Source organism: Patella vulgata, chromosome 9 (assembly GCF_932274485.2).
Source record: "Patella vulgata chromosome 9, xgPatVulg1.2, whole genome shotgun sequence".
Lineage (NCBI taxonomy): Eukaryota > Metazoa > Mollusca > Gastropoda > Patellidae > Patella > Patella vulgata.
The window spans coordinates 32,721,402-32,736,032 of NC_065887.2; the positions used below are offsets into that span (position 1 = coordinate 32,721,402).

At 36.7% G+C, this 14,631-nt stretch overlaps 1 protein-coding gene and 2 long non-coding RNA genes across 3 annotated transcripts in view; all 3 read right to left on the bottom strand.

The window, feature by feature from the left end:
• The window catches only part of LOC126807995 (cytochrome P450 3A29), a 45,585-nt gene extending 38,312 nt beyond the window's left edge, over positions 1 to 7,273 (bottom strand). The window contains exons 1-3 of the mRNA XM_050533015.2: positions 7,176 to 7,273; positions 6,794 to 6,882; positions 6,360 to 6,511 (exon numbers count right to left, since the gene is read on the bottom strand). Of these exons, the coding sequence (XP_050388972.2) occupies positions 6,360 to 6,511; positions 6,794 to 6,882; positions 7,176 to 7,268 (334 nt within the window). The 5' untranslated portion in view covers positions 7,269 to 7,273. The remainder of the gene's footprint in view (positions 1 to 6,359; positions 6,512 to 6,793; positions 6,883 to 7,175) is intronic.
• Positions 653 to 3,742, bottom strand: LOC130014251 (uncharacterized). The gene is made up of 3 exons (XR_008789224.1): positions 2,643 to 3,742; positions 1,387 to 1,549; positions 653 to 1,073 (listed from the first exon to the last, which is right to left on the bottom strand). It is a non-coding gene; the product is annotated as an uncharacterized LOC130014251 (long non-coding RNA).
• An 830-nt stretch (positions 7,274 to 8,103) lies between the features above and the next one.
• Positions 8,104 to 9,758, bottom strand: LOC130014252 (uncharacterized). The gene is made up of 3 exons (XR_008789225.1): positions 9,699 to 9,758; positions 8,971 to 9,065; positions 8,104 to 8,166 (listed from the first exon to the last, which is right to left on the bottom strand). It is a non-coding gene; the product is annotated as an uncharacterized LOC130014252 (long non-coding RNA).
• Positions 9,759 to 14,631: the final 4,873 nt, after the last annotated feature.

Here is a 14,631-nt window from a genome sequence, read left to right on the forward strand (position 1 = left end):
AAAGAACAAAGGGGTGTATTACATCGTTAAAATGTTGAACACACATATATTGTATGTATAATAAAATGGATGAAAATGTATAGTATATTGTAGTCTATATCATTGTATGTACAGCGTTCCGTTGTGTAAATATACCCCCCCCCCCTCCCAACCTCGTTAAACAATAAAATGGTTACAATATCATATTTGTGTATATTTACATAATTAAGTATCAGCATATAAGTAGTAGGCAAACCAATCTGATTAATCTATTCATTTATTATTTTCGTTAAATTTATTTCGATCATTTCTGATGATTTCATTAACATTTGAGAAATTAAACCTGTAACGTCAGCCTTGACATTGATTTGTATAGCCAATCTGATGTTTAAGCCAATGAATAATCGACTCTAAATATACTTCAAAATATATTCTCTGTATAAATTATGATGGGTTAGATTAGGCGTCTATCACGGCGAAACCTGTAGAAATGTTTTAGTAATTGCGCCCTTTCCGAAAAATGAAGCGCGAAATGTTCGTATTCCAAAAGATTTTTGTCAAAATAAACTACTGAAATGGTTAGGAACTGATGTGTTATTTCGATTAGTGATGGTGGCAAGCTCAATAGATTAAATTGTTGTTTTTTAAAGATTAAGCTTAAATCTGTCTGTTTACTAATTTTAGCTTACCATGTCAACAGTAGAACACACAATCGGTTATACATATATTTTAAGATAGGCTTTACATTTTCATGTAAAATTCTCAAAGAAGACATATTATTGTCATTCCACAAGAAAATTCAATGTAGGAAAGCAAAGAAAATCGATAATTTTATTTTTGACCCTATTAACACGGTTTAGCCATTTTAAAGACTTATGGCATATTCACAATTAAAATATTTCTCTATCCAGCGTATTCGGAGCAAAAAACGTGACTTCCAATGTGACAGAAATTATAATTACACTAACAAGTACTATTCTGTTTTCCATTTATTCCCAAAAGGCCTAAAAGTTTTGCTTGGGAACCAGTTCTACAGCAAGTTTCATTGGATCTTTTGTGGACGGAATACCAACAGTTTTAAAATTTAGTTTGTCCTGAAAAATAGAGCAATAAATAAAAATACTTGATAATTATTAATAATCACACTTTTTTAAATGTCGCAGAGATTCGGGTTTAGAGACTCTTCGGTACGTTTATTGGTGTGCTTTAATAATATTGAAAGGAAAGAACGTGTACCAGCTATACGAAGTTCCAAAAGGTTATACAACGAATTTTGCGAGAAAGCCTGTCACACATACACTTATAGATGCGATTTTAGACCCCACAAGCAGAATCGTCACCCAGTGCGTTTTAAGGTGTACCAAAATATGTTGCAAACTTCTAAAAATATAACGAAATCAAACTTACTGGTGTTTCAGAACATTTAGCAAATCGAACCCTTCTAAGTAAGCACACAAGTGCTATTTTAGTCTCCAGCAAAGCCAATCTCATTCCAATACACAACCTTGGTCCGTAGCCAAATGGCAAAAATGTAATCGGGTTACTTTCTTGTCGTGTAGCAGCGTCAAATCTCAAACAAAAAAAATGGACACACAAATATTCCAGTTGCCTGTTCCTGGATATACATGTATACTCTTCAAAAAAAGTAGGGGATATTCAGAAACGATACAAAACTGCGGAAATGCACTGTTGTTTTTATTAGAGATAACCAGTGTATGTTAATAACAGGCCAATTGCTTACACATGAACATAAACAGTTCATATGGGCGGCTTATCTGACGGCCCCATTTCACTCGCAAAGAGATACACTGTCAAAAGTGAAAAAGGACGTTTTTTATTTTTGTCTTAATAATGAGTAATTGCTCCACCAACTCCTCTAGCAGTGCCACGGCCAATTCTTGCAGTGTAGTCGGTTGACGTTGACGTCGACGAACACGCCTCCCAATCAAATTAAACGTAACCCACTAAAGCAAAGATTCGCTAAACAGTAAATCTTATGCAAGAACCGATACTTAAGGAAACATGGATAGGATAAACCAGCAAGCGGCAGTTTTCACTAACCCTTCCTTGAAGTGTCAAATTTGACAATGAACCCTCCTACGTGCATAGCACTAATGCGTGTCGCACATGTAGCTCAGTAGTTGTGTTGGGGCGATAAGTTCTTCATCTGTGAACATACTCTCAAAGTGTCCATGACTATTATCATATTACAACCTGCACAGGTATTTACATTTCAATATCCCTTACTTTTTTGAAGAGTATATTTCATTAATTGGTAGCCTGCAAGTCTTATTGTAAACTTGAAATCAGCCTGATTACCCCTTGTCCGGAGAATTGTAGCAAGATTAGGAACTGAGTTTTCTTTAATCCCCAGTAAGAAATTTAAACAATTTTATGATCTGTAGATTGTTGGCTAACTGAAAAAAACGACAAATTCACAAAGGCTTGAAACTGTGTTCACAGTGTGCAAATGATTGTGTAACAGTTTTATTAGTTATTCTATTTCCAGACGGCCATCTAGGTGGTGCCACAAGAGTTAACAATTTTCACAACTTCGGACTATGCTATAGATGCATAGTTCAACAAACACTGCATTGGCTATGCTTCGCCATAGCTTTGGCTAATCTGTCGAGAATGTTGAATATTTTACAATATTTTATTACCTTTCTGGTCTGAATTCCTCGGGATTTTCATAGTTCTTTGGATCATGCTGGATGCTATAGATAGGAATCATCACCATCGCATCTTTCGGGATATGAACGCCTTTGATATCAACGTCTGTTGAAGCTTTACGATTTGCACTGGAAATATGTTTTGAGAAATACACTGATGAATAACTGAGATTTAAAACGTTTGTCAAATGTAATTCATGTTGCTTTTGATGTTCAGTATGCTTCATAATATGCAGACACGTGCTGTGTCTGAATTACCGTCTGCTTTGAAATGGTGTTTATTTTTCGAGTTAACAATTTCCCATACCCATGGTTTATAAACATTTTTGGTCTATCATTTTATTTGTCTGGTTTCAAGAAGCGTCATACTCTCAGGTAAACATATATTGCAGGATTAAATGCGTGACATATCTAGGACTGGTCACATGAGCGTCCAGGTTGTCTGCCTTTAGAATAATGCACATACGTATACGTAATAACTGGTGGGTTAATTCTAAGTGTCTCCATAATAACTTGTTCCATATAGGTCAGCTTATTTATATCATCGTAAGTTGGTTCTCTCTACAAATAAAATAAAGTACTATATAATCGATCCATAAATACAATATCATCCATCCATAAATACAAACCAGATGTATTAGTCTAATAGTACGTAGCCTTTACCTGGTGAAACTATTCGGGCTGGTTCTAAAGTATTCCGTCAAAAAGTAATTATATTCTTCAGTTACAAAGCGGAATAAATTAGTCCCGTTGATTAGAGTCACTTTCCAAACACTCTTTGGGTGATATCGCAAGAACCCATTGAAAGAATAAAGGAAATATCATATGGAAAGCACAAGAGGTCATATATCAAACTGGGCTTCACATATTCCAAATGATGAAAGAAATGTAAAAATACGCCTTGTCTTGATTACCTATACGTCGTCATTTTTATTATAAATTCGTCAAACCATATTCTATGGTTAAACACGCTTAGGTGCTACCAAAATAGACCATCGGAAGAATAATTGAAATGGCAAAATGGATCGCATATCTAACTTATCTTCCAAGTTATATCTATTTTAATCAATGACTTTAATTCTCAAGACTCTTTTATATTCTTTAAATGGCATTTAGTAATTGGAACATAATCAAATAACACACTATTTATGGATAACAATTACTGTGGTTTATTTCACTGCGACGTTTCAACAAGATTTCACAAGTCGTTATCAAGCATATAACACAAATAAATAAAATGAAAACAAAATAGCTATATATATATACACGAGCAGTGCGAACCCTCCAATGGGATGCAAAATCAGCAAGCATGAGCAACTGTCCCAAGCCGTTAAATAAACAATGTGCATAGATGGTTATAAACTGTAATTTGTATAGATAAGAGCAGGAATAAAGCCAAAGGATCAAACAATTATTAGCAGGTATAATGAGTCACGAGCAACTGGTCCTGACTGTAAAAACATATTAAATAAATCTATATATATATATATATATATATATATACAGTAATTAGTTATAGATGAAAGTAATAATAAAAGATGAAAGGACAAGTATTATAGGGGGTGAACTGAAGCCATAAGCAGTTAATCCTAACAGTGAAGGCAATATGCAGTAAAGCAAATTGTAATTGATTTGAGGAAATGTACAAAGTTAAAAGCAATACAAATATTAAAATTAAAGGATAGTTCAAGACTCTTTAACTACTTACATCACCAACATGTGTTTCTATTTTTTTTTATCACTTTCTCCTGTACTTCGGAATTTATCGCTAAATTGTAAGAAAGAAATTGTAAGGTACTAGCCGTCGTTTCGTATCCAGCAATAAAGAACAGGAAGGCTTGGCCAATCATTTCTTCAACCGTTAGTCCTGGCAAGAATATAAAGATAGCAATTAAAATCTGCATGTCCATTACACTGCCAGAAAAGAATTCTATCTAGAATAAACTGTAAAACATATCAAAAGAATTTTGCAGCAGAGGCTAATACACATTTCCAACATTTAAATTTATAAGAAAAATCAGGACTGAAAGTATTTTTTGATATATTAGTTAGACGATTATAATAAAAACAAAATGTTTGTACAGATACTATCGTAGCTCGTGGATAGAAATGCGTTATACTTCAGACACTGATAGACAATTGTTTTTAGAGAAATAAAGATGGTGGCGCGAGGGTGGGTTTTATCTATGATTACCAATATGCGTTTTGGTGAGACTATTTGCATGTGTGTGTATTACTTTAATTTTAGAAGACTGAGGTTTTAAGCAAAGGACAATGTCCCCTCTTAAATATTTACAAAATTGTCGAAAAATTAAGTCAACAATGGAAATAAAATTAGACAGACTTCGAAACAAAATTTGTTTTGAGTTTCCCCATCACGGATCTGTCATAATATCAGATCAATTCACCACGATTCTTTATATATAATTAATAAAGGTTCACTACATGTTCACTAATTAGAAAGCAAAATGGAAACTAAAAACATACGTTTTATAACCTTTGTCTGTGTTCCATTAGTCACATGTATGTCATCGCCTTCCTCGCTTTCAGCTTTCAACAGTAGTTCTAAAAAATCTGTCCTTTGCTGAAAATTATAGGTGACTAACTTTTACCCAAACTTGACATGAGTTAGATCCTAAGGCCTGTCGTTGAGTCAAGTGGTGAAGTTTCGATTCCCGTATGTATGTGACAAGGAGTAGGGTAGCCTGTCCAATCTCCAACTGATAATAGTGATAAAGGCCCCTACGCGCAAGCGAATTATTGAAATGACCCAATTTTCTCTCCCTACACATCCCTTTTTTGTGCGAATTTCAAGAACTTCAAACACCTAATTCTTAACGCATATTATCATAATTTATATAAAACTATTTTATCACTATAGTGAGTGATAATATAGTTTTTTTTATAAATTATGATAATATGCATACCGGAAGTTCCAAGAAAGGGGTGGTGTGGGATTGAATTGATTACATTAAAATAAAGGCAATTGTCTGTTCTTTTTGTTCGGGGTTAGATAGTTTACTGTTACCTACATATCGTTTGGTTTGCTTTATCGTTAATTCAAGGAGATACAGGTCGGCAAATTTGTCTGTAACCTGACGATAATAAACTTCGGTAAACCCTTATTATGCCCCACTACTGTTCGTGGAACCCAAAGCCTAGTTACCATGTTTAACAAGGGTCGTACAGGTAATGGTAAGATTATTATTTCTAGAACCTTCCATTCTAATTATCTGTACTAACGATCATATAACGGACAGATTAGGTTTGGCCAGGTGCGATAAAAACAAATACGCCAAATGCAGTTTTAATTATAGAAACGACAAATGTCTGAAATTTAACTTACTGATCTGGTGGCTTCATCTTCTGTTTTTCTTTGTTCTATCATGGCCTTTATGGACCTAACGAAGAAATTGACTGGGCCAGATGTAAAAATACCAACACCTAATACCTTAAGTAACGGCCTGAAAATTGGGAAAATAACTTGAAAAAAAATAGTTAAATGTCATTTCCTTTATTTATGTAGAAACAATACTAAATAACTAGACGATTTCAAGCATTTCTTTTCGTATAGCTGTGAAATATTTTATTGTGCAATAGATCAAAGGTAACTAGAGGTAATATAGAGATTAGTAGTTTTACTCTTGGTTATTACTCAGTATGTTACAACAAATCGAAATCTTAGATGTTATAACATATAAATCTTACTTGAAAGAAGATTGGCCGTTGATGTAAACTTAGCTGTTGCAAACAGTTTTCTAGCATTGTCAACAAAAGGTTCATCAGGATTATTCTGTGAATCTGTGTCCAACCCAAACGCCGTCCTGGCTATTACATCCATAGTATACACTCCAAAATAACTATAAGTACAAAATTCAACCATTTGTTTTTTTACTTCAGCCATCTGTTAATGACTATCTGTGAATTGTTTCACGAATCTGATATAATGGCCACAGCCACACTAAGTACAGCATAAAATGAAAAGTTACTTTTTTTAAACTTTCAAATACAAACATTCATTCGTGTGTGTGTGTGTGTGTGTGTGGGTGTGTGTGTGTGTGTGTGTGTGTGTGTTTGGTGTATCCAGAGTGAGCACCCGAAGACGGCCCACAACAATATTTCTTCAAAAATTGTTTACGTACTGCTTAACATCAACTGTTTCTCCTTTCTTGGCTTTCGTGACCAGCTTGTTAGATAATAAACCACCACATTTGTTGATTGGTCCTATCATCTATTTATAAATATAATCAAAATACGTTTATGTTATTATTCAAGATATGTCCAATAGAAATAATTAATATTTTAACAGGAAGTGACGTAATCAGCTGAACAAGACAACATGTACGTCCATGTTTTATAGATAACTATAAAACTAATAGCATTTGTGATGTTCCAGACAATATCTTCATTGGCTGCACAAGGTTATTCACTTTTATCTGTGTTCCTATGCACATGTAAGTATTCTGTACGTAACGGAAGTTATTATACATATTTTACAATTAAGAGGGTTTAGTGAGAACTTACTAGTTTTAATTTACTGGAACTGAAAGTCGGCGCAATGATATTTCTGATCCGTTTCCAATTGACGCCACTTTGGAAAAATATCCCCTTTTCCATGTAAGCTCTTGATACAGTTATCTGTCACAAGATAAATGAAATGCATTTTCAAAATGAATTAAGAGTTATTGAATTTGTTCAGAATTCTCCAATTCTGGATGGTTAATTAATGTCTAATTAATAATTTAGATAAAATTTCAGGCCTAAAGAAAGACCTGCAATAGACAGATTTAGCTCTTGCATAATGTATGTTTAACTTATCCAGACCATAATCAACTTTCGATGCAATCGTTAGCTTGCGATATTAAGTGGATTTGAATACATTTTGTGATGGATAATTTAACGTAAAGATAGGTTGCCAGACAACGAAACATACGCCCACAGCAGCTTAATCGTCCGGGCAGTCAACAAGAGTTGTCGCATATTTTTACTTTATTCGGTAATGAAACATTTATAATACACTAAAATCTGATCAAGAGTAACAACTCATTAAGTAATTATCAGAAAATCATTAGAATTTCGTACAAACGTTAGTAATTACGATCGAGGCTATCCTAAAATTGAATAGCTAATTGAAGCAATCTGACTGAAATTTTCAGCTTATTCTGTTTTCATTATGTATTTTTTTAACTATTACTGCGAGAGCTGTCAGCTGTTTATCTAATCTTACTTCATATTCCTTTAATAAAGATGGGGGGGGGGTTGGTGTCCAACCTCGCGGGTTTTCTCCGGGTCCTCCGGTTTCCTCCCACTACTAACGACGCTTACGCGCAAACAAATTATTGAAATAAAATTGAACTTTATGTTAGTCTCGAAATGACTAATTTCTCTCTTTCTCTTTTAATGAAGATGTTGGCAGGAAACAAAATATACATCTAGTGGTTCAAACCGCCATATAAACTTACCCAAACACTGCGCCAAATTGTTTTTTCCATTCCCCAAGTAGCAAATCAGTTCCCTGTGAATAAATATAGGTTGTCAGGCAACGAAACATACACCCACGGCAGCTAAATCGCCAGAGCAGTCAACCAGAGTTGTCGCATATTTTTAAGAGTAACTACTCATTAAGTAATTATCAGAAAATCAATAGAATTTGCTTCGCCCACGCTAACGTTAAGTATACAAAATATTTAATATCATGGATTTAGCTGTTCATTGCAAATCAATTGCAAATCAATATACTTGTTCGTCTCAAGACCTTAAACTCTGTGTATCAATCTAAAGTCAATCGAAACGATTATATATAGGCGTAAACACGAAGTATAAATATAAAATCAATCAGATGATAACTATGATCTCTAAAGCATCCACAAGATTTTTCAAAGTGATCAAGGGCCATAACTCTGGCAGTAATATTCGGAAATCGATGAAAATCAATTCTGGACGCCGGGCCGACGGACGGACGGGGGCGACGACAATATACGAACACATTTCAATGTGGGCGTTTGAAATGAAAAGTTTGTTTACCAATAAGAGTTGGAGATCACAGTGTATTATCACACATTGTCCACTGATACATGTATAATAATTCAACAGACACCGATAATATGAAATAATTCGGAACTATTCTATTTTAGTACAACATTTCTGACATAAACAAATGTCTACAGGTACGTATTTATAGATGCAACCATTCTTGACGATGGTGGTGTCACGACTGTCTACAATAAAGACGATTCAATAACTCATCAGTCATATAAAACATATCCCATCAATCAAAATAAATACACCCACAACAAAATATATCAACATAACCTACTACCTTTCCAAATTGTAAGATATTTCCAAAAAAATAAGCTTGGTTTGGGACCGGGTATGCCTAATTTTGATAAGACATCGTGTCCTTTTGTACCATACCTAAAACATATTAAAAGTGGTTATTAGAAAAGCTAGGTTTGTAGACAACACCCAACAGCACTTTTGAGGTGGTATAATGTACATCTTATACTAAAAACCATGGGCATATGTCACTTTTTTCTCGGTGAACGTTGATTTTCCTGAATAGTCCATAAAATATTAGCCCACCAGTTTTGAATGATTTGGGTGGACTGATGAAAGCTAATAATACCATAATAATAACAATACTCACATATAGCAATAATATATACTCACATTATGTAGCAATAATATAACAATAACAACGATAGTGACATGTATCAATAGTTTAATAATAATAAAACTCACAAGCAGGGACAGGTGAATGTCATGGCAGAGACATTGTAGCGAAAATACATCTCGATTCCGGCACAAAAATCACCCATACTTTGGACTTGCATTTGAAATGCACGCCCAGTTGCGAGCCAAAAAAATGAAATAGGAAAGTTGAAATGAATACGAAAGATATGGAAAGGATACGAAAATATCACGATAATTCTGAAAACAGCATTGTGCAATATTCTTATATGACCGGAGCATGAATATTGCTACTCATGTATTCATTATCACTAGGTCCCTGATATGAAGCTAATATATAAATATAACACTACTCACATGTAGAGTAACACAAACATTATTATAATCAGCCATGTCCACGTAGGGATATACTCAAATATGTTTAACCAACCCATTATTCAAAACCCTGAAGAAATAAAAACAACAAAATTGTTCAAAATGAGCCAAAACTGAATTCGTATGATGTTCTTCCTTTTCTCAATGATGTAAACGCATCTGTAAACGTAAACACTATACAGTCCAGTCGTAAACGGTGAGATCGGTTATGCGGTAGAAATATTCTACATTTCGATAGATTATACATCCGAGAATTCAAAAGCTACGATGAAAAAGGCACTAACTAACTCAGTACTTACCCAAAAACTGAAGTAATTACGTGTCACGGCAATGAGGTATAATTCACATGTAATAAATATGTAAATCTTCGGTCGTAACGACAAGATAGCAATATTAGCGAAGCGTATATAGTCAGAATATGTATTGTAAATAAGAACATACAGTTTGTCACGTGATAGGTCAAAAACCAGTCGACGCTGCCTGTCAAATAATTTAAAGGATAAGTGCATATTATTAAAATTGTGAAATGAAATTGGAATTAGCGTCCTACTTTTCTGCTCCATTCGGGCTTATGAAGACTGACATACACTATGCCGTGTGCTATGAGGGTATTTTGGCCAGGACAGTGGTTTAACGGTCTACTAGTATATTGAATTCCAACTGTCATCAGAACGCCTTGACCTGGTCATGTATCACTGAGACACAGAGAAACATCGGGATCAAATCCGCGACCCCTGGTTAGCAATTGTAAGCATGTTTTACTAAAAATAACACAAATGAGAATACAATCTGTAATCTAGCTATCTTAGTTGTGGTAACGCTGACTCGGTCCCTCGCACACTATACAAGGTCGCTGTTGAGCTGGTAAATAAATTAAACACGGTTTTGTGGGAGTCCTTCCCTGTTCACCTTCCCGCAGGGATCGGTACATAAATCCCTTCTTTCGCTATACCCAACCAGAACATCGGGTGTATATTTCTCAACAGGGAACCACGGTGGCCCAGTTAGTAAGACGTTGGCTCGCTAACCCGGAGGTCCCGTGCTCGATCCCTGCGTTGGCCGAGAAAGCTCATCCGGAGTTTTTTCGGCGTGGTTCCTCCTTGTCATTGGTGCAGGACCGAGGGCATGGCCAGGGAAAACATATAGTCGTTCGAATGGGACGGAAAATCAAGCCCGGTGTACACATTGCTGCGTAAGTTGGAATTCGATGTGAGAGTAGGCCGTAGCGCCGTTGTTCAGGCAAATTTTCCTCATTTAACACTCCAAGGTATATGCCCGTCTTTATTAGCCCAGTCGGAGCAGAACAGAAGAACAGTGGGACGTTAAACCCCCTTTCATTTCATTTATTTCTCAATAAGATTTAGAACTGGATAACCGTTGTGTAAGGCATGCTCATGGGCATTTAGGGCTGGATAATCGTTTCGTGAGTGGATCATTGGCATTTAGGACTGGATAATCGTGGCGTGGTACCCGCTCAAAGGCAAATCACATAACACTCTACGGGGATGAAATAGTTCGGGTTTTTTTCTGTTTAGAGATGCATATCCCATAATACAGGACGTGAAATCTATATATGCATATACTGGTCACCTGCAGCTATTGGCTAAGTTTTATAGTCCGATAATCACTTCGATTTAATTTCTATGGCTATTTGATTTTTGTATGAAGCTTACAACGTGTTACCCTTTATCCGTAATTTAAAAATAATGGTAAATAAATTATAGGAACGTCCGGGTTCTTTAATTATCAGAATTGCCATTTTAAATAAGAAAAATATCTGAGATTCATTACACATAGTTTTACAGGACTTCGGCATGCGAGGGGGGGGGGGGTCACGTGGCTAAGTGGGTAAGACGCTGGCTCGCTAGCCTGGAGGTCGGGTGTTCGATCCCTGCACTGGCCGAGTAAGTTCATCCAGATTTTCCGGCGTGGTTCCCCCTTGTCAGTGATGCAGAACGGAGGGCCTGACAGGGACAGCTGTCTAGTCCTTCGGATGAGACGAAAACCCGAGGTCCCGTGTATACATTGGAATGGACGTAAAAGATCCCTTGGCAGTTGGAATTCGATATAAGAGTAGGCGATAGTGCCGCTGCCCGGGCAAAATTTCCCCCATAGCACACTGTATGGCGTATGCCCGTCTTCATTAGCCCAGCATAGGAGCAGAACAGTAGGACGTTAAACCCCATTTCATTTCATTTCGGCACGCGAGAAATCAGTACATTAACTAGGACGGTTTAAGTTCATAAACTCGGACAGTTTTTTTCAGATATCATAGTTGTTGTTTTTTTTATGTTAAATGAGTGTAGTATCAGTCCACAGTTCAAGTGCCTGTGTATCAGTCACTAAACAATTACGTAAAATTCAAGGTCGTTTTCCTGGCCAACTATACAATATCGCCGTAGGGTCCATGAAATGTCGGTGAGACGAGGTCAATTTCCTGTCATACTATGTCCCAAATGATGTAAAAAAACAAGAAAATTAAGATCATCTATAGACGCCATTTTGAGTAATTAGCGATTTCCGTCATTGTCAAATGAGCGTTTATTAGTCAATCAAGAATACGAAGTACAAGTAAACAAAGTATTAGGTAGTGTAGTAGTGAAGCAAAATATAGATTAACGGTGTCTGGACGAGTAAGCAACAACGCAGGCTAAAAGTTTCGTGCCGTATTCGTTTGTATCTACGCCACATGAGGCTGAAATTAGCATGGACAGACTCTGAGGCCTGTTCTGAAAAGTAGCCCAAGCCTTTTTCACGTCCCTGCCTGTCTATAAAAAACTCCACATGGTCAAAAATCGCGCGTGCTTTGCTTGTCACTGGTATGTTTAAATCTTTATAGGCACTTTCAAAAGCTCGGATCGATTGATCGTACTCAGGAAGCAACTTCAGGGAGAAACATTTCTGTCTAACGTCTTCAAACATCTTGAATGTTTGAACTATTTTGTTTATGCTTTCGCAAGTACCATCCGATTCGATTAGTCTCTCTAAAATGTGAACGTTTTGAAGGAGTTTCTTGCATTGTTCTCCATTGCGTCAAGATGATCATATAATCTGTTTACAATTCCCAACACCAGGTGAAGTTCCATCACTGGAATAACGTCAAGAACAACCGTGTCATCGGGTAGATTCTTTAGAAGCGGCCGAACATTCTGAAAACTCTTGAAGTCGGCTGCAGAGAGTTTCGTCTTCCTGTTGTGATTTACCAAGGCAGCTTGATACATCGTTGCATTGTCCCGGATGGACCCCAAGGTCCGCATCTCGATGACTCGGTCGGGATCAGAGAAAGAGGATTTCGGAACTTCACACCATGGGCATGGAAATGTGGACGAATGTGTTCCAATTCCCAAGAAGGCATTAGCTAATTTTAAATCAAATGCACAGACGAAATCAATCCTATCTAGTCCTATGAGATTCTGTACACATTCTAGATTATGATACGTTTCCTTGACTTGTTCGACTATTCCGATTAACAATAGTTTCTTGACTCCTCCATCCACGAAGTTTTCTGCGAACGCACCTTCTGAATACTTCATACGCTTGGAATCAGAAACCACCGTATCCTCTTTTATGACGTTCATAGTGAATTTCAGAAAATTACCTCCACCATCTATGCCGATTTTTATCATATAGTCGGCCACTGATTCACCACGGTGCTCTATCACATTATCAATCAATCCCCTCAGGTCATGACAAAAAACTACAGACCTCGAAACTTTTTCTTCCCCTTTCACAGATGAATCAAGCGAAAGTTCTGTGACGGAATAATACGATTCCAATTGTTTGTCGGCATCTCGCAAAGCACCCATAACGCCAGATTGAACCGAATCACGGCCTTTCCATGACCGAAAGAAAACCAACGCCTTCTCAGTCTGTTTTAATGATAGCCCTAAAGTAGACTGGAACCGATTTACTTCATCTGAGGATACAGATCTGGTAGAAAATATAGCTTTAGAGACGGACTTCAAGGGTCTCTTGATCTTCAAATCTTTTCCTCGGGTACGAATCTTTATCGAAGAACTGTCTGAAGTTTCAAATTTTTGTCTCAATACGTCAGACGTCGCTATTTCTGCGGCTTGTGGGACCTTGCACATATACCGGCCGGAAGACGAACGTCCTCAGTAGGATCGTAATTTTCGAGGAAATACTCTTTAATTCGACGAAAATTCTTACCTGTTACTTTGACGACGCGGGAGCCTTTTGTAAAACATACTACACAGACTTTCAATCGATTCTCTTCATGTGTTTTTGCGTTGGCAGGCATGGCGTCAAATGAGGAATGAGCGAGTGCGGTTGGAAGCTGGAGAGCCGTTTTTCCAGGAAAAGGCAACGTGGACGTGTGGGAATGTCTACTTTCCCACGTTGCTTTTTCCCGGAAAAACGTCTCTCCAGCTTCCAACAGCATTCGCACCGTGCACGGTGACGCCTCTATGCACGTGTGCATCGAAAATGAGGGCCATAATATCGGCTTCGCAATTTCGGTCGCTCTACGAAATCTTTTGGTTTCAAAAACGGATATCGCTAATTACTCAAAATGGCGTCTATAGATGATTTTAATTTTCGTGTTTTTTTACATCATTTGGGACGTAGTATGACAGGAAATTGACCTCGTCTCACCGACATTTCATGGACCCTACGGCGATCTCACCACCGGGGTGAATTCGTGGGCTATATCATAGATAATCAGCTTGTTTTTTGTTGTTGTATTGATTAACATTTTATGCTCTACATTTAAAGCTGAATTCCGATTACAAAACTACAGAAATAATCAAATAAAAAAAAATTAACACCCTTAATGATCGCCATACTTGTTTTCAAGTTGTAGAATAATCATGGACGATTGTACGGCGTACAAAAGCAAGAGGCAGGACACGTATCGACAGTTCTTGTTTTCTCATTAACCCAATGCTTTACACCT